The sequence below is a fragment of the Gymnodraco acuticeps genome, unplaced genomic scaffold, assembly GCF_902827175.1.
Source record: "Gymnodraco acuticeps unplaced genomic scaffold, fGymAcu1.1, whole genome shotgun sequence".
Classification (NCBI taxonomy): domain Eukaryota; kingdom Metazoa; phylum Chordata; class Actinopteri; order Perciformes; family Bathydraconidae; genus Gymnodraco; species Gymnodraco acuticeps.
In genome coordinates this window covers 143298-163448 of record NW_022990538.1, presented here as the reverse complement: position 1 = coordinate 163448, position 20151 = coordinate 143298, and the positions used below count along the sequence as shown (strand labels likewise).

Genomic DNA, 20151 nt, shown 5'->3' with positions numbered 1-20151 from the left:
GATCATTTTGCAAAGAGTATCCTCACAAAATGTCAGCTGGTCTGCAGAGAAAGACGCAGACAGGGATCGTCTCGACCTCAAACCTGGTCCAGAGCAGGTCCTCGTGATTTGCTATGGGATGTCGGGGGAGGCAGAAAGAGAGGATTGGGGGCGGGGCTGGTGTTTAGGGTGAGGGAGGAGGAGGGGGGGGGGAGTGTTTTGTCTCTCTTTCAGTGACAACAGTCCAATAATCTATTCATGGGCTCCTCCAGGGAAAAGAGCCCAGCTGCTCTAATTTGAGAATAAAGAGGAGGCTACCTTTGTTCTGTTGCTCAGGCTCCATTTCATGAAGAAACATCAACCACCTCAACCTCCTCCTATCCGCCCCTCTCCCTCCCTCCCCTCCCCTCCCCTTCCTCCCCTGCCTCCTTTCATTCCTCCACTCCCAACATTATATATTTCGCATAAAATGCATATCATCTTTTCTCATTATCTCACGTTTTCTAGTGTACAGTGTGCATTTCTGTCAATGAGGAACATCTTTTACATCCATTTTTCATCATACTTGTACCTTTATCCACATGTTTAGTCATCTCCTTGTTGTGCTGTCTTTGTGTATTTTCTAATAAATACAAAAAAGATTTAAATATGAAATAAGATATTTGAAAATGTACTATTCTGTGTGTGTTTTACTGTCGATTGCTTTTAAACATGATTTTAAACATAGACATGATCAGAAATACATTGAGATTTTTGCACAACTAAGAAAGTCCAAAATTAGGAAAATAAAATGTCAAAACACGTAGAAAACAAGGGATGTAGAAAAAACCAAGCTTGTAAAAGTGGATTAATTGAAATGAGGTTAAACCTAGATGATGATGAGGGTGATTGTGGTAGTGATGAAGGTGGCAGATGTAAATTGAGATCATCAGGTGGTTATTTTGACAGTAACTGCAGGAATCTGTAAATGACTTGTGACATCATAAGGGCTTTCATTTTGAAAGTTGTTTACTTTACACAGAGCATTGAAATTATAATTTTTTTTATGTTTAACGGTCCCAAAAAAGCAATAGTTTTATTTTGGGCACGTCAGATAATATGCTTTTGTGCACAGTTTATTATATTTAGTTGGTTTAGAATGTACGAAGAAGCCCCTAAAGTTTTAGTTTAATGTATATCCACCTGATATCCACCTACAAAATATCCACTTCATATATCATCAAAACAAAAATGCATCAAACAAACCCGCAACATTTTATTGTCCACACATTTAAGTCACAAAAAGACATCACATACTGTTACAAAAAAATCATTTTCTTCCAGCACTTTGAAGCTTATAATACAAATATAAAGTGCTAAACTTAAAGAAAATCCTTTGGTTTCAGTTCAAATCTAGCTGTTTTTGACCCTTCGGAGCCACCGTACAGGTAGCAGCACGACACCCAACATTACTGACGAAGTTACAGAAATGTGAGATGTAGGGTCCGTATTTGAAAAATAACTGAAACAGTCATCTTTACTTTCTTCTTCGGTTTCTAGAATTATCATTCGGACGATAAACCCCTCTCATGTCAGCTTTGGTTTTTTTTGGACTCCATGTGTGAAGGCACTTCTGCACCTCCATGTGAACTGACTGTAAACAAACCTCTGCTCATTAATATGCACCAGGGGGTGTGGTCTATAATACGCCCCGCACCCTTCTGGTGGATATTACCCAGCCTTCCTCGGAACGGATCAAAGTGCTATCCGCGCTTCAGCTGCAGACAAGTCGGTTTCCTACTGCGTTTAGTGGTAATACAAAAACATAAAAAACAGGACAATAGCAGACAAAAGGTTCTCTTACAGGAAGGACGAGGGACGCATATTTTCTGTCTGGAATTTGTGGAGGTTTTTTCTGGGAAGTAAAGCTGTGCATGTCCCATCCGGAGGGGAATACACCCGGAGTGGAGGGACGCACCGACTCTCACTGAGCACCGACAGCCGAAAAGCAGCACCCCACCACCGGCATGACTGTGACGCGGAGCTCGGTCCTCTTCCTGCAGACCCTGCTGCTCTCTGCCCGCATACAGGTACCCCAGACTCGAGTCATATGTAAACAGCAACTGGCTAGGTTTTGAGCAATGCAACCAAACACATCTTCATGTTCTGGATGAAATGATGTTGATTTATCTTCCTGACATCCTCATAAATCAGCACTTTCCACCAAGTTCGAGAAAGTCGTGTCAAGTAGAAATGTGCTGGACTCTTTACATTTCAAACGTATTTTGCATTATCAAATGTATTGATATTAAGATGACACGTGCCTGGAGAAACTAACATTTAAGACACAAAGAGCTGCATTTAGTTACTAAATATCCTAAATGCTCTTAAGTCGGCTCTTATATGAATATCATGATAAATCCTCACTTTATTTGGATTTCAAAGTATGTGCAATTTGTGGTGTAGCTCTCAGAAAACAGTCAATCCTTTAATATAAAAATGAATTAACAAAATAAATTCTTAAAATTCACATTAAATTGTCCTGTGCTCGAAAAAAGTGACTTTAAGGGGTAAAAAAACCCACACCATTTCTTCAGTCTTCTCTGATATCAGTGATTCAGGAGTTTAGGCTGTAATTACAGCATTTAAAGGACCAATAATTCACATTTACGGTTGTGTGCATCGATAAATCATTTTGTATGGGACTCTAGCTCCACAAGGATATAAATTCCATTTGTTTTTGGTCAGCTTGGGATCACATGGACTCTCTTTTTGGGCTCATGCATTGCACTGGCCACAAACTGTTGTTAAAATCAATCATTGGACTAACATTGACTTTGTTTTTCTTAATCATACTTCTTCTCCTTTATGGTAATCCGTTTTCAATGTGGGCTGCTGTGGGTGAAAGAGATCCTGCAGGGAACACTGAAGTCGTAAAGTAAAAGTATCGAGAGCAGTGTTTCCTGCAGCAGTTGAACTCTGTGACACCACAACTCATTCAGCGACTTTATGTGCTCTCACTTTTCACCTGTTTTTATAAAGTTTGGTTTCCTTCTCATTGGTTATTTTTACACTTTAAAAACTTCCAGTAGCCTACAGAACATGTAGCTGTCGTTTAGAGCTTGTTACGAAAAAACATCCAGTTGGAATTATTTCCATCTTTTTCTGCAAGGCCGCCTCTAAAACAACAACAATATACAAATGGAGTTTGGAGTCAGAAATGAATGCTTTCCCTTCATGTTTGATCGTTGCCGATTTACTTACTGTCGATCAACACATGGATTAGTTAGTGGATAGTTTTGTCTCCATGCCTGCTTTCTTCTACAGCTTCACGTTTTCCTCGATATCCTCGTGGATTCATCTTCCTATTATACACACATACATTTCCAAACATTTGGACTACCTAGGTTGCAAATGTATTATCTTTTCGATTTACACACGGCATCTATTGCACGTCTGTCCGTCCTGGGAGAGGGATCCCTCCTCTGTTGCTCTCCCTGAGGTTTCTCCCATTTCCCCCTTTAAACTGTGGGTTTTCTCCGGAAGTTTTTCCTTGTACGATGTGAGGGTCTAAGGACGGAGGGTGTCGTGTTGTCATACTGATATTCTGTACAAACTGTGAAGTCCACTGAGACAAATGTAACATTTGTGATATTGGGCTATATAAATAAACATTGATTGATTGATTTTGGCTTATCGTTCTAGGGGAAAACCCAGCGTTTAATATTTCACGGTGTATTTTGGGGTAATTGTTGTATAAGACATAATTTTGCTTAAATGAAGAGCTGCAACCATTTTAAGAATATGAGATTGTCATGCATTTCTTGTAACTTTTAGGGCCAATCAACAATGTTGTACACATGTTAACCTATCATGCAGAGTAGTACTCAGCAGCCTGTAATGATTTTCCCCCAATCAGTTTGGATCTGTTTCAGGGGGATTTGAGGAGAAAATCTGAGTTTGAAAAGGACTTCTTAGGAGTTCCCATCATACAGTTTTGCTACTCGCCTTCATCCATGGTAGTTAAAGTTGGTTAAGTGGATGGATGCCCCGTTCTGACTTGTTTTTTTGAATACCAGTCTGATAGTGGCGTTAGGTTACCTGTATGACTCACTGTGTGCAGGCTTGACTCTCCCATGGCTCTCCTAGCTTTGTATAACAATAAATTACAACTTAATCAACATAATATATATGTATGTAAATAGTTTCCAATATCAAGTTGGCCCTTTCTCACCGAAACCCTATCTAGCTATTTGAGTAAAAAAAAATCATCTGATATCCAATATCTGCATCAAGATATCGCTGCATCTCTTTGCAAGATAAGAGTGAAGTTGAACACATGGGCAGAGTAGATGTCTTCACTGGGCCAACGCTTTAGACTGAATCAGGAACCTTTCTAAACCCGATGTGGATAAATATATTTTCTTAACAAAGACACCAGATCCAAAAGGGACCCAAGGACAGTCAGATCCAGTTCAAGTGAAGATTTGAATTAGTTGGTTTAGACATTACCGCAAATCTAATCAAGAGACGAACACAAGATTCTGGGTGTTTAACACATAGACCTGAGATCAGCAGAATCTATAGAACTGGACCTTTCTTTAGTTCCATGTCGATCTTGACGATGGTTCATGGTTTCTTAGAACTAATTGGACCAATGAGGACTTTTAAAGACTTGTTGCCTTCATTCTTTCCTCCCTCTGAACTCACCTGTCCGTTTCTCTGCAGGTTTCTTCAGCTTCGGGACACTTTGAGCTCCAGATTTTGTCGATGCAGAACGTTAACGGTCAGCTGCAGACCGGCGCCTGCTGCGACGGACCCCGGGACGTGACGGATCGACGATGCTCGGCGGACGAATGTGACACCTACTTCCGGGTGTGTCTGAAGGAGTACCAGCTGAAGATCTCCTCGGCCGGGCCCTGCAGCTTCGGCACCGCCTCCACCCCCGTGCTCGGTGGAAATAACTTTTCTTTACGCAACGCCAAGAGCAACGCCAGAGCCAGGATCGTGCTGCCGTTCAGCTTCGCTTGGCCGGTGAGTTAAAAGATTGTCTTTTTGCTTGGATGTTTCATTTTTTGTGTCTGAGAAAGTTTGGTTGTGGACATGTTTTGTTGCTTCGTCAGCCAGATGTTCAGTTGTTGGACTAAAGACTTGGATCAGAACTGAATCAACATCAGGATGTGACGATCAGTTCTCAGACAGATGTGCTGTGTTTCCGGTGTTCATTCAGTTTCTGCTGTTTGACTGATGAAGTTTCCGCTCATCAGTCAAACGGAAAGGACATTTTTGAAGGTATTAAATAGTTTGCCTTCAGCTGAGGCAATTTAAGGTCTACTTCTTTATTTAGATTATTTTTCTAGATTTCTTTCTTTATCAGATCTGCAGCATAGACGGACGGTGAGTCAGGGAAAGCATCAGTATCTCTCTGATATTTCACCGTCGCAAGATAAGATCGGATAATCCTTTACTAGTCCCACAGCTGGGAATAGTTTTGATAACAGACAGAACACTTTTTGGGACTTTAAAGGTCAGTAGACTTGAAATGTGGATTGAAGTTGTTAGAAAAAGTTCTATAGTGCAAATAAGTGTTTTTGTCCTTCCTTAAAGAGTTATCATGTTGAAAGATGAATAAGTCTGAAACATGTATTAGCCTCCTCTGCTTTGAGAATTTTCCTTCAAACTGTTACCTGAACACCTTAAGCCTTTCTATTGATACCAACTAGATGCGTAAACCTTTACAGCTAAAACTGAATTTCATTATTTCATTTGACCTTTGGATACCAGAATCCTGAGTCATAAATCTGCTGGTTTGACTGATCGTTATGAGCTCCTAAGAGGTTTTATTTCTATCTCCTGTGTATTGTCCCGGTGGGAACTAAAAGCAAATATGGAGCTGGCTGGTTTCTTTCTCTGATCCTCCTCAGAGTTGTTCTGGTTTGAGTCCAGATCCCTGTGGTGCTCCCTCAGCAGACACTGGCTGGGTTTCATGTGCTCATCAGTGGCTGCTGTGGTTTCCTGCCTGGAACTACAAATGAGGTCAAACTGCTCTGGTTGAGGCGCTGCATTGAGGATAATACACCGGCGAGCCGAGGGCACCTACTCCTTTCTTCCCTGCGTTGTTGTGGTAGTTATCCCCTGACCTCTCAGCGTGGCGGGGGATAAAGGCTCGTTTTTGGCCGGCTGTAGGACATTCCTGCTGTTGACCCTGGTTACTGACATGTTAAATGAAGCCGTCGTCGGGCAGAATGAGGTTTCTGATTTTGTTGTTCCCTTTTTATTTTTGTATAAAACTGGCAGAACTAAACAAAACCGCCTCTCTGCGTGCGTCAGTCGTGTTTATTGGAGCTCTGATGGCAGCTTAGCATGTGGAAAGTCGTGCCAAATCTGCGGCATTTCATCCGAGAGTCCCCGTTTTGCTCAGTCATTCCCCTTTCTCTTTTAATTTACAGCCCTTGTGTTTTTTTAAATCCTTTCCCTACTCCTATCTTGTCATTTAGCATTTTTTAAACCCTTTTTTCGGTGTCTCAGCCTTTCTGATGCTGATCTCAGCTTCATCCTTTTTGTTTCTTTCTGTGCTTTTTCTTTGGGTTATATCAGCAGAGCACTATGGGAACAATGGGCAGGACCATTGCTGGGCTGCAGCCGGGGCTTATGGGACAATGCTGGGGGCGGAGGGATGGGATTTGGGGTGGGCGGTGGAACAATGTATCCACCGCAAGAGAGACAGTAGTGGAGGTGGGTTAGTAAAAGTAAAACGGCAACCAGAGCAAAGTTAGTGATGCAGCATTGATGCATACTGAAATCTCCCCTACTGTCACTGTGCTGTTGATCCACCTGGAGCTAACTTCACTACAAACACACTTTCAATTCTTTATTTCAAACCTAGGCAAAGCCTGGGAAAAGACAGTTTGTTCTGAAGGTGGTGCTCTATGAAATTCTGTGACTTCACAAGGTCATACAAATGTACATTCTCTTAAGGAGCAGAAAGGAGATCAATACATTGATATAAGCTTCCTCTGCACAAGGGGAACTTCTGCCTCCAGTTAGTGCAAGAGGAAAGGTCAGGAGGTCACCAAAAAGACCAGGTGTCATACTTTCGTGTAGATTACATTTAAAAGGTTTGAGGATAATCTGACCTGTAGGTGTGAAGATATATTAATATTTTATAAAATAATGCAACTACACATTTTAACCATACTAATTTGTGATGGAAACAGGTTTATTTGATTCAACCACACTATTGATTTTTTAGTTCAGTAACAGAAACATGTAGTCCATAATTCCTTTTAGGTACATAATGACTGTTTTTAAATGTAAATATATACACAAATAGTCATTCTGCTTCTCTAGTGTGAGGGTTTGTTGTTTTATTTTCTTATCTTATTGTATTATCATATTAAACTGAATATTTGTATAGTTTTGTACTGTTGGTCGGACAATGTGACGTCACCTCTGGAAATGTGTAATAGATACATTTGATGGATAAAGAGTTTTGTCAGAACAAAACAAATACAATTATGATACGGAAACATGGAAATAGTTGTTATTTACAGATTGAGTGACATCTTAAATGTTTTTGTTTTAAAGTAGGATCCCCTCAAAAAGTCTTAAATGTTCTAGCTTTATTAATAACCTATGTCTAAAATGCATGTTCTTCTCATCATGTTGTCATTTGGCATGATTGAGGCATCAGATAAAATCCCAAACACAACATAAATAGAGGAAGTGTTTTAGTTTGAGCGCTCCTCCTCCTCTCTGCCTGGACCTGCCTCCACATGTCGCCTGGCTCTGAATGCTCACAAAGTATTTTCCCACACTGAGCTTCCAGCCAGAGAAAGCAGTTCCACCTCTTCAATCAAACAATCAAAGGGACGGGGAGTGATGGGAAATCACCGACAGTCGAATGCTGGTAGATGTTTTGGCATAAGTGAGTGGAACCTGTTGGCAGCTGTCATGTTCCTGTTCTTGTCTTCAAATCTAATTATCGAAGTGTTTTTGAGGTGCCACCCACTATGTTTGGTGGACAACACATTTATTTTTCCTGCGGGGTGATCAGCCCGACGCCCAGTTCCTGTGTCAGCCAGCCAGGTGACGCAAGGATGTGGCAAGAGTTGTTGAGGGTTTTCAGTTACAGCTCCGGCACGTTAGCTCGGTTCTGCTTTAGTGACAGTTATGTGGCGTCGAGGTAAACAGCTCTTTGGTACACTAGAGGCATGACGCTCTGTGTGGAGCCACTCGGAACCAATCGGGAAGATTTTTTACAGATTTGTAAGACTGAGGTCGTGTTTTTCATTCGTTCTGGTTTTAGATTCTGGTTCAAAATCTTGTTGGTAAGGAAAGAAAATATGTGGAAATCACAAACAACTTTGTTTTCAGCTGCCATAAACAGTAACTCATCATGAAGGATGACATATTTTGTAATACTTTGGGTAGAATAAACACAACAATAAATACATATCTTCTGTCGAGATTGACAAAGTGGCATCTATGATTCTGGACATCAAAATGTATCTCAGTGCATTTTCATACTTGCAGAAAAAACCCTACACTCTTGCTTTCAGTGTATATGCATTAGTGAGGACATTTTGATTCTCACAGCTTACTTTGGTGAGGCTCCGCCACACTTTGCATGCTAGCCCGGCTTTCATTCGTAAACATCAAAGTAAACACGTCCAAACTTCCCCTCTCAGTGATTGCTGTAACGCCTCAGCTGAATTGAAAGAGAAAGAATGTGGTTAAGAAACATTTCCATATTTAGGGGAAAGTCATGTTTGCGGGAACATGATGCTAAAACTGGTTTCACTGGGAAGAGGTTATACGGGTGAAGAAACAAACAATCAGGCGATGAGACAGATGGAAACAAAAATAAACAACTTTTTTTTGTTGAGAAATAGTATGGGAACTGTTCATTTATGACCCAAATGATCTGTTGTAAAAATAAATCACAATTTACAAACTAACTTCCTGCTTTAAAGTGGACCTATCATGCTATATCTGAATAATATATTGTAGGGCCATACCTATATAAAACATGTCCGTGAAGTTTTTTTTTTCAAAATACCAAACAGATCATGCATTTTAGCCATGCCTCATTTCGCTCTATTTGCTCTATTCCAGCCCTGTCTTCACAAGGGCTGATTCTGTGGCAAATGAGCTGCAGCTGACCTCGCCCCCCTGCAAAGGAGGGGGGGCGAGGCACGAGCGCCATGTTACCATGCTGTTACCATGCCACGCAACCCCCCATTCCCCTGATGGGTGGAGATTTGGATATATAGGCGGAGCTCCTTGTTTCTGACATCAGAGATATTTCAAATCTCTATCAATCTGTATCCGCTCGTTGCAGCCCCATTTTTAGAGATTTGGGTATGGAGGAAAAGAGAGGGTTGTGTTTTCTGACACTTGGTGAGTTCCCTGACACACCGGGGACACATATTCATGTATACAAGACGTACAAAAGTGCATTTTGCATGATAGGTCAACTAACTGAAGTCATATGAACAGAGTTTGTGTACAATGAGGGATAATTAGTAAGATTTTAGGTGATTTTACTTCACATTTTTCTTCGAAACAATATAGTATTTTATTATCTGGATAAACTGTTGGTTTGTGACCAACCTGTCTGGTTGTTGTATCTTTTTAGTGATGTTACTTCGTGCTCAGATATTAACTAGAGAAGTACGGTTTTGTTAGTAATAACAGAAACAATGGACAAAACTAACCAAAAAATACCTAGGTTGTGAAAAACTGCAATGATTCTATAACAAAGTCTTCAACAAAGGAGACTGAAGTCAATGTAAGAAATCCAAACTCAACACAAACAAAACAATCTGCCTCTCAGTGAATCTTGTGGAGCTGTTGATTGTGTGGTGGAAAACACCATTTTGTGGGGTCTGTATGAACATATCGTTGAGTTCACATGGCTGCAAACACATCAAAGATCCACGCCAGACATTGGTGTCCAGACATTGGTGTCCACCGTCATTTTCCATCTTCAGAAGAGAACACAGGAAACGTATAAGACATGAGTGAATCCCCTGTGTGATGTTTGTTATGGCTCATTATGGTCCAATAATCCTGTCGGCTGCTCTGAGCGCTCGATAGCCCGACATCACAGCCCGAGCTAACCGCTAATCTGAAAGCTACATGAACCACTGTGGTTTCCTGCAGGGCTGAGTGTTGGGGCGACAGAGTTTATCTAGCTGCTGTGGATCTACGCCAACACCGGCAGGGTTTAATACATGTGGACAGGATGATGTGAGACCACCAAGGATGAAGTTCAGGCACATTTAAAACATGTTTTTTTATTTAATCAAAGAGCGCTGATTTAACATAAACGCTGCAACAAACCAGAAACTCATCATGTCAACAGGTTTCTGGGGTTTCCACTCTTGCTCTGGCAGTTTTCCCGCTGCGGTTTTGGATGTTGGTCGGGTGTAGTGCTGAGCTCTCTTCACACAGGACTGGTGTTAGCAGGAGAGATACACTGATTTAAAATGACTGGGATTCTGTTCAAGCTTTTCTTGAAGGGATGGAACACCCTGGAACAACAGGAACATTTAAGTTTATGCAGTGAGTTGTAAAATATTCTATAAAAAGTTAGGCTAATGGACAAGCTTGAAATACTTTGTCCAACTTTGAAACATAACATTAGCCTTTCTGCTCTGTAATCTCTTTTCAGGACATCTCACTGATCCATCATTTATCTCTGCAACAAGGAGCTAATATTACCCGATAATATCAGCAATGCTTAAATAATGTCCTGTTGTTTTATGAGCCAGATCGCATTTGAATTGAATTACTCAAATCCATATTTATTGCCGCAGGGAGTCTGCAACCTGCCAATCACCCAAAGGAATGTACTTCTATACTTGTGAGGACTCTGACTGGCAAATACATTGCCTTAACATTAAAGTTCACCTCAAAACTGAGTCGTAACCCCCAAACAAGCCATTGAAGAAGTGAAGACCAGACATAATCTCCTCAGACTCCATGTTTAAAACTTAAATGAGTCGTCTCAAAGAGCCCACAAAACACTCTCTTTCCGTCTTTGTGTTTCCCTGCTCCTATTTCTGGAGTCCCCGCGTTTGAATGGTGTGAATGTTGGAGGGAAAGTGTCACAAGAGAGAGCGCGAGAGAGAAAACTCTGCAAGCCTCAAACCACAATACAATACACACACACACACACACTGGCTCTGCTCTGTCTGTCATTCGATAGTGGTGAGAGCGACAGTGGCTTTAAGAGAGACAAAGAGTTTCAAAGTTGAGCCGAAATAATGGGACGCAAAACCCCAAAACACACACACACACACACACACACACACACACATACTCTGTGCAGTACAATTAGGGACTTTGGGATGTTTCAGTGGCGCATGACTATTTAGTTTTGAGTCTTTCTCATGAAATACTTAATGTTCAGAGAAGTTGACTTCTTCTGTGTTTATTCTTCAGAGACTGATCCTATATTTGCTTTTCCTGAAAACTATGTTTATATTTAAATCTGAAGTCAATATTCTGTGAATGCTGCAGTCTCTTTTGAATAGACAATTTCATAACATGTACAATTGATGTGCACTTTAAGAGCAGTTGTATATACTATAAGTAGGATGTTTAACACCATACATTATAAGAATTGTTTAATTTATATTACATATTTGTATTTATGATGAATAGTCTTCAAGCATCAAATCAAATTTCATCTAATTTAATTTGTATTAAATGAAGTGCAATCGGGGGACCAATGCCAATATCCATCTTAACGGCCCGTCCACATGGCGGCGTGCGTTGAAGCTTCAACGCTTCTGCCCATTCACTTTGAATGGGGTGACGTCCCGCTTCGCCGAACTGCATTGTGGTTCCGTCGCTTCGCGTTGCTCGCTTCAAACGTTGAGAAAAGTTCAACTTTTGAAGCTTTGACGGAAGCGTCAGCCAATCAAATCATATGCCAGTACAAGCTCTAGCCAATCAAACCGCCGCGTGCTTGTGTGTCCGGGGCGGGACATTCATGTGATTGGTTGTTGGTCGAGTTTCAGACACGCCCGCAAGCTTCAACGCACGCCGCTGTGTGGACGCTGCGTAACTGTTTTTTGTAGGTTTGGGCATATTTCACCATTTGACATTAGATTTTCCAAGTTGTATCCAATATATAAACATAGAACAACTGCAAATCTTCTAATTTTAATAAAAGTTTGTTGTTTTGAAATTATAAAACGTTCAACAAAATCGATCAAAATGTATTAATTTTCCTTCTTTCTGTCTTTTTGTGCAGAGATCCTACACATTGATCGTGGAAGCCTTGGACTTCAACAACGACTCGTCCTCCGGCAGTGAGTATCTTCATCGTTATCCTCTTCATCATCCATCCTTCTTCACTCCTCTCTGCTGACACAAACATGACCTTTAACCTGAGAGCTTGAATCCATAAAGATGCCACTTCTGTGTGAAAACTAACGGACTCCAAATCGGCTTCGGTGTGTTTGTTCAAACGTTGAAAGAAAACTTCAAATGGGCATTTCACGTACAGGATAGAAAATAATATCACCTATGAAATCCTAGGCATGGCACAGGACTTTGATTAATGTGCTTTAGGCCAGCAGTGGTAGAGAATGATATATATATACCTGGGTGACATATTAGCAAATAAATGAAATATTAAGCAGAGCAAATTCATTTACAAAAAACTGAAATTACATTGAAAGAAAATGTATTTAAAATGTTTTGTGATGTTATGAGGTATTAAGGCATAGATTTATTTTGCAAGCCCCTGAATTATTAGACTGTAATTCGCTTGGATTAAAACATCTTTTTGTGTAGCTGATTATATTACCTTTACATTTTCTGGGACTTAATTTTTTCCCATATTTTGTTTCTGTACTCGGATGTTCGAAAATCCAGTGTAGGTAAACTAGAATGAGTATAACAGTCTAAAACATATATCAAACAAACCAAAAGGGTTAACAGAATGTGTTATGAATTAATTCACTATCAACAGTTATGAGGAACTTTTCTGGTGTTTTTCCGGTGATAACAACAACCCAACAAACAAGGCTGAGTTTACCATAAGAGTTTACCAACTGTTGCCAACCCAGTTACTGACACAAACACATCAGATAAATTATGTATGTACAGAGGGATTTATGTTATTCTGAAAGCCAGCACATCAAACTTGTCAGAACATGTTTGTTTAAATAAGAGTCTGTACTTAAACCGCACAGAAGACATTAAATAACTATTATTAAATGTTCTGCCTGATCCAGGAACATTATTACTTCATTTGATTAACCCTTCGCAGACTTCTGGAGCCTTTTCTTATTTATCAGAGTGCTTAACTCCCCCTATATTTTTACAATGGCCTTTTAGAGTTGTTTACATGAGTCCCATTCAGAAAAGTGTTTGTAAAGAGTGTGTAAGGAGGGAGTAAAGTTGGCATCTTCAGTTGGAGCGTGTGTTTATCACCCGGCCGGCAGCGAGGCGGTTTGAGCGTTGGCTCAGTGCTGTATTTGGCGTCCCTCAGGGAACCATTATAGGCCCGGTGTGAAGTCGGCTGACCTCGGCAAAAGGTGGTCTTCAGTGCCTACAACGAGTAACAGGGGGTGTGTGGCGAGTCCAGTTCATTCGAGTATTATTTATATGGGATTTTATCAAGATCACAAAATAAAACACTTCCAATAAGTTGTTTCTTGTGAATATCCACACAGTAGTGATTTAAAAAAAGCTTTCTAGCTCACTATCATGTAGAAACGTACAAATTAAATTCAAAATTATCATGAAAGAAAGAAGAGAATGACACGCTACACATAATATTATTATTTTTTAATATATAGTTGAAAATGTATTTATCCTTTCATATTCAATTACGATTAGCTTATTTAAAATTGGTTTTAATGTTTGTTTTTTATCAAAAAGGATTTTTACTAAAAAAAGAAGTGTCCCATTTGTGATGCAATCAAAAATATTAGAAAGCAATATCTAAGACAGTAGCTCTTAAGGTCATTTGTTAGGGTCAATAGTTTAAAGCATTTTGATCAATGATTTTGGAAATTATTTTAACCACAGCAATCATGATATTAATTGCTTACATCATCCCATTCGTAGCTGTCTTTCACACAATTTCCAGCTAGAGTTAATACGATGCAATGTCTTTCATTAAGTTAAACATGCTGATGGATACTTTGATTCGATTGGATGTAGTTTATCTAGAAGCCTTCAGCAGTCAAACGGAGCTGAAAGGTTGAAGCTGAAACTGCTTTAAAGCCAAAAGACTAAGAGGACGAAACAAATATTGACCCTCTCAGTTTAGCATCAACAAGCTAAGTGCCCTCGACGCGTGGTCGGTAACAAACGCCTGAATCACTCTGTAACTGCAGGAACCCTCTGATCACTTCCTGCTCAGAAACAAACAGCAGACGCAGTTAGAGATTAGCTGGTGAACATAGTGGAGCTCTTAGCAACCAAAAGGCCTGATATTTCCCTCAGGAGTTGAAAACACAGCAGAAACGGAGTGGATGTTGGATTTACATTCACAAAAACAAAGACTCCTAATGAATGATCATGATGTTCTGTAACTTGTGGATGTGAAAGTACGCAACTGTTTGCTAACAAGTTTGCCACAACTACTTATAAGGTCAGTGTTGTGTTTACAACCTGACATTTAGTGGCCAATGAATTCATGAATGAAACCTTAATATTCAAGAGTTAGGTAGATAATAGACGGCTTCATTTGTTTTTTCAATGCACGCAATATTTTAGTTAAACTAACAATATTCTCCAGGATCATCTCTCCTTCTACTGTCTGTCATAAAAGTTGAAATCAGGGCTTCAACATTTGGGAAAAATAACTAATTTCCATTATTTTAAGTAATATTGCAATTGTATATGATTTGTGATATTTGAGGGAATGACCATAGTTCACTTTATCATTGAAAAATATACTTAAATGTTTTTTTTTTATGAAGCAAACAAGTCTTGAGAATACCGTTTGTACACACAATACAATACTTAACTTTTCACATATTTTGCTGCTACCAATTATCACGCCTTCTGCGATTTGGATATTGCCCTAGTCCATAATGCGTTTCGGAACTAGTTTAAATCAGTTTATTATCCAGTAAAAATGATCGAAGTGAACCCAATCTCAAGGCCTCAGATTCTCAGTCATCAGTTCCTTCAGAAACGACTGCAGGACATTTTCAACAGTTTTTTTTCTTCAGTCCAGGTTTGACTGAGTTGCAGATCTCAGGCAGGTGTTGGTTTGACAGCTCAGCCGGTATTCCTCGATAAAGTGCCAGGTTTAAATATTTGCTCAAATATTCCCCAACGGAACGGATCCAGTCTTTTTTGAGGTTGACCATTTTTCAAATCTGCTACCTGTGTGCCATTTTTAGCACATGTTTTATTCCCCATCGTGATGTGAAGTGTCACAGTTTGCTTCCAGAGGTTTCAACCGTCTCTTTTCGGCCGTTTCAGTCCTGATGCTCTTCGGTTAAACAGACGCCGTCACCTCGGCCCGACCACACTTTCCACCCCGCTGGTGAAATACCACAGAGCAGCTCAGCATTTTCAAACTCTCTGGACATTTATTACAGCAGACCGAATCCTCCTGCAGCTGCAAGTACCACCGTCCTCACAAACCAGGACTGTTTGCGTTTGTGCAGCTGCTCAAATACTGTCAGGCTGAAGACAATTTACAGCTCGAGTTATTACGATGTGAAGCGATAAAAATGATTTCTTGCATTACAGCAGCTTCAGTTGCAATATCAACAAATACAAACAAAAGAAGCACTTTCTTTCAAGATAAGATCCAATCTTCCTATTCCAATCCCAAAAAACGATTTTCCATCTTCTCCACCCTCTTGGACCCTCCCAAAGCCCCTTCCCCCTCCTCCCTTCTGTCAAGCGACTTTGTTACCCACTTTGAAAAAAAGGTTGATGATATTCGCTCTTCTTTTTCTGACTCACCTTTACTCACCGCTGGGTCACCAGACCCTCCTTCCACCAACACACTTACCTCCTTTTCCCCTCTCTCTCCAAGTGAGGTTCTTACCCTCATTACCTCTGCCCGCCCTACCACCTGTCCTCTGGACCCTATCCCTTCAAACCTCCTTCAGACTATCGCTCCTGATATTCTACCGTTTCTCACCCATTTCATCAACACTTCTCTAACTTCTGGTCACTTTCCAAACAGTCTCAAGGAGGCAAGAGTAAACCCTCTCCTAAAGAAACCCACTCTCAACCCGTCAGATGTTATAAACTACAGGCCTGTCTCTCTCCTCCCGTTCCTGTCTAAATCACTTGAACGCGCTGTCTTTAAACAACTCTCCTGTTATCTCCATCAGAACAACCTTCTGGATCCGCACCAGTCTGGTTTCAAGGCAGGTCACTCCACAGAAACTGCTCTCATTGCTGTCACGGAGGAACTGCACACTGCCAAAACTGCATCCCTCTCCTCTGTCTTCATCCTGTTGGACCTGTCTGCTGCATTCGACACGGTGCATCATCAGATCCTCCTTCGCACTCTCCAAGAACTTGGAGTTTCAGGCTCTGCACTTTCCCTCCTCACCTCATACCTCAAAGACCGTACCTACAGGGTGACTTGGAGAGGGTCTGAGTCCGACCCTTGTCAATTAACTACGGGGGTCCCTCAGGGCTCTGTTCTTGGTCCCCTCCTCTTCTCCCTGTACACAAACTCGCTCGGATCAGTCATTAGCCCGCATGGTTTTTCTTACCACTGCTACGCTGACGACACCCAATTAATTCTGTCCTTTCCCCGCTCAGAGACCCAGGTCGTCGCACGCATCTCTGCTTGTCTAGCTGACATCTCTCAGTGGATGTCTGCTCATCACCTCAAGCTCAACCTTGACAAGACTGAGCTGCTTTTCCTTCCGGGAAAAGATTGTCCCACTCTTGACCTAACAATCAACATCGGCACCTCAGTTGTTTCCCAGACTCAGACTGCAAGGAATCTGGGTGTGACCCTAGATAACAACCTGTCCTTCACTGCAAACATCACTGCTACAACCCGTTGCTGCAGATGCACGCTTTACAACATCAGGAGGATGCATCCCCAGCTGACACAGAAAGCGACGCAGGTTCTGGTCCAGGCTCTCGTCATCTCACGCCTAGACTACTGCAACTCCCTCCTGGCTGGTCTACCTGCATGTGCCATCCGACCTCTGCAGCTCACCCAGAATGCAGCGGCTCGTCTGGTCTTCAACCTTCCTAAATTCTCCCACACCACTCCGCTCCTCCGCTCCCTTCACTGGCTTCCGGTAACTGCTAGAATCCACTTCAAGACACTGGTACTTGCGTACCATGCTGCGAATGGATCTGGCCCTTCGTACATCCAGGACATGGATAAACCGTACACCCCAGCGCGTGCACTACGCTCTGCATCAGCCAAACGACTCGCTGCACCCTCGCTGCGAGGGGGACCCAAGTTCCCATCAGCAAAAACACGTGGGTTTGCTATCCTGGCTCCAAGATGGTGGAATGAGCTCCCCATTGACATCAGGACAGCAGATAGCTTGCACATCTTCCGGCGCAGACTGAAAACTCATCTCTTTCGACTCCACTTCGAGCGATATATTTATTAACAAAGCACTTATACTAATAAAGGACTGGCTAATCTAAAGGCAGTTGAGTAGCACTTGAAATGTTTGGCTCTATGAAACCTGATGTACTTATATGATTCTGTTTTCTTCAAGGTTGTGTCTTCCTGGTCGAATGTACTTATTGTAAGTCGCTTTGGATAAAAGCGTCAGCTAAATTCAATGTAATGTAATTTAAAATGTCTCTGTTTTGGATTATAACTATGGATTTTTTATTATATCTTGTATTTATATTTTGACCTAAAGGAGAACTTTATTTGAGCGCCTAATGTTTGAAATCATAATATTATTGCAGGAGTATTTTATTACACAATGACAACTGTAATCGTTTGCACCATCTTTTGAAAAGCAATAAGTTAGCATTTAAAACTCAAACACTTCTTGTGTCTGCTGTTCCTTAAAAACAAAAGTGATTTGTCTTTTTTTGTATGTATATACTAGGGCTGCACGATTTTTCTGATAAATATTGCGATTCGATTTGCGATATTTATTTTTAAGCGACCCAACGGAAGTTCATTGTAAAATGCGGCCAAATCTCCGGCTAGGAAGGTCGTATCAACGTGCTCCCGTCTCTAGCACCCCCGCAGCCCGAGCTACGAGTGAAAGAACTAAACTTACATGAAACTTCCGTTGGGTTGCTTTAAAGTCAAGCTTCAGTTTAAGATTCACCCTGTAATAGAAACATGTGATGGAGCATTACTAACCTGACTCAGACGGTTTGTTTCACCAGACCATCTAAAGCTCCATTGGAAGCCATTTGGAAAAGTATTTCAGAAATACTTGGCAGGTGATTGGATCAATCTGTCTATCACCGTCTATCATGGGCCACTTCTGATTGGTTAACAATGGCTGGTACATGTGGAGCACAGCACTTCTGATTGGTGTGGATGACTGACACACAAGAAGAACAAAACAAATAAATAAAAAATAGCAGGCTTTGCGATTTGATAATAGCATCATTTAAAATCGTGATTTCGATTTGAAATCGATTAATCGTTCAGCTCTAGTATCTACCAGTTTGTCTTTAAAACACAATTAAATGTGCTATCTGACTGATATTATCTTGATCTTATTACATTTGTTTCGACGTGTGTATATATATATATATATATTGCAAGATGATCTTGCACTATTTTTATTCTACTGTCTTGCACTATTTTTTTATTTGTTTTATGTCTATATATTAATAATAATACATGGAATTTGTATAGTGCTTTTCCTAATGCTCAAAGACGCTTTACATAACATCAGAACAGAAACAATACAAAGAAAACAACATAAACAATAGTATGTATATCTTATTGTTTATAGACTCTTATTTCACTATTTTACTATTTTTTTGTATTTACTTACACCATTTTTTCTGTTTTATTGTGTTGCACTGTTGGAGGAGCCGGTGACCTAAGAATTTCATTGACATAATTACACTGTAGCTATGTACGTATGACAAATAAAAGCCTTGAACCTTATGTTTCGTCGTTGGAGGAGCCTGGGAATAAAGATGTCCATCGGCATATCTACACTGTAGCTACTGTGCTTATTGTAAGGGAAACTTCTGTGTAGCTATGCAGTGGGAGTCACCGACTCAGGAAAGAGACACGGGAAGAGCAGGAGCTTTGTTGTCAAACACTGGAGGTTTATTTGGAGCTTCGGCCGGAGAATTCACATCACAAGTCACAGCAGCCACGGTCTGACTGCATGGGAGAGTTGCCACGTCAATTCTGGAGCGCCTCTCTCTCGTTAGCCCATTTAACTGGTTTCACAGAGAGTAATCAACATATTTGAGAAGATAGCCTAAACAGTTGGGAACACTGAGTTACTTGCGTCTGACACTTATGGCCTCGAAGATTTCACACCTTGGAGTCCACAAACACAGAGAAGGAAGTGTCCCAGTGTACCCACAACAATAAACCATCTGTGACCTAGGGTTGCCCGGTCATAGAATGGGAACAACAACATTATGGCTGAAGCAGCCTATCTCCTTAAAGGAGATAACAGACGTCAGGGTTGGTCATGCACGTCATATCTAGGAGTCTAGGACAATTATTTCCCTAACACTTATGACAATAAAGCCTTGAATCTTTGATCTTTAATATGAATTCCTCTTTGTCCACAGATGTCGGTGGGGTGATGATTGAGAAAGCCGTCCTCTCGGGGATGATCAACCCGAGCCGGCAGTGGCAGAGTCTGCAGCACACCGGCCCCGTGGCTCAGTTCCACTTCCAGGTCCGCCTCAGCTGCGACGAGCACTACTACGGCTTCGGCTGCAACAAGTTCTGCCGCCCGCGGGACGACTTCTTCGGACACTACGAGTGCGACCACAACGGGAACAAGACGTGTCTGGACGGCTGGGCCGGACCAGACTGCAACACTGGTGAGTTATCAGTGGGTTTTATTGATGTATGGAAACTTTAGAGGGGATTCTTCCTTGTTTCAGACCATTAAACATTTTGATAGTGTTGAATTAGCATTATCCCCATTTTATTGCACAATTTCATCGTTGTACCTTTAATTATTTTTTCTATGTCTACTATTTGCTATTTTTAGTTTGTTTGTATGTCTTTTACTGGTAACTGTATTCTGTGTG

General features: G+C 41.0%; 1 protein-coding gene across 1 annotated transcript in view; it reads left to right on the top strand.

Annotated features, from left to right (window-relative positions):
- The first annotated feature begins 1731 nt into the window (after positions 1-1731).
- LOC117553396 (protein jagged-1a-like) overlaps positions 1732-20151 on the top strand; it is a 41203-nt gene continuing 22783 nt past the window's right edge. Inside the window, 4 exon segments of the mRNA XM_034227298.1 lie at positions 1732-2048; positions 4687-4992; positions 12227-12284; positions 19681-19938. Of these exon segments, the coding sequence (XP_034083189.1) occupies positions 1986-2048; positions 4687-4992; positions 12227-12284; positions 19681-19938 (685 nt within the window). The 5' untranslated portion in view covers positions 1732-1985.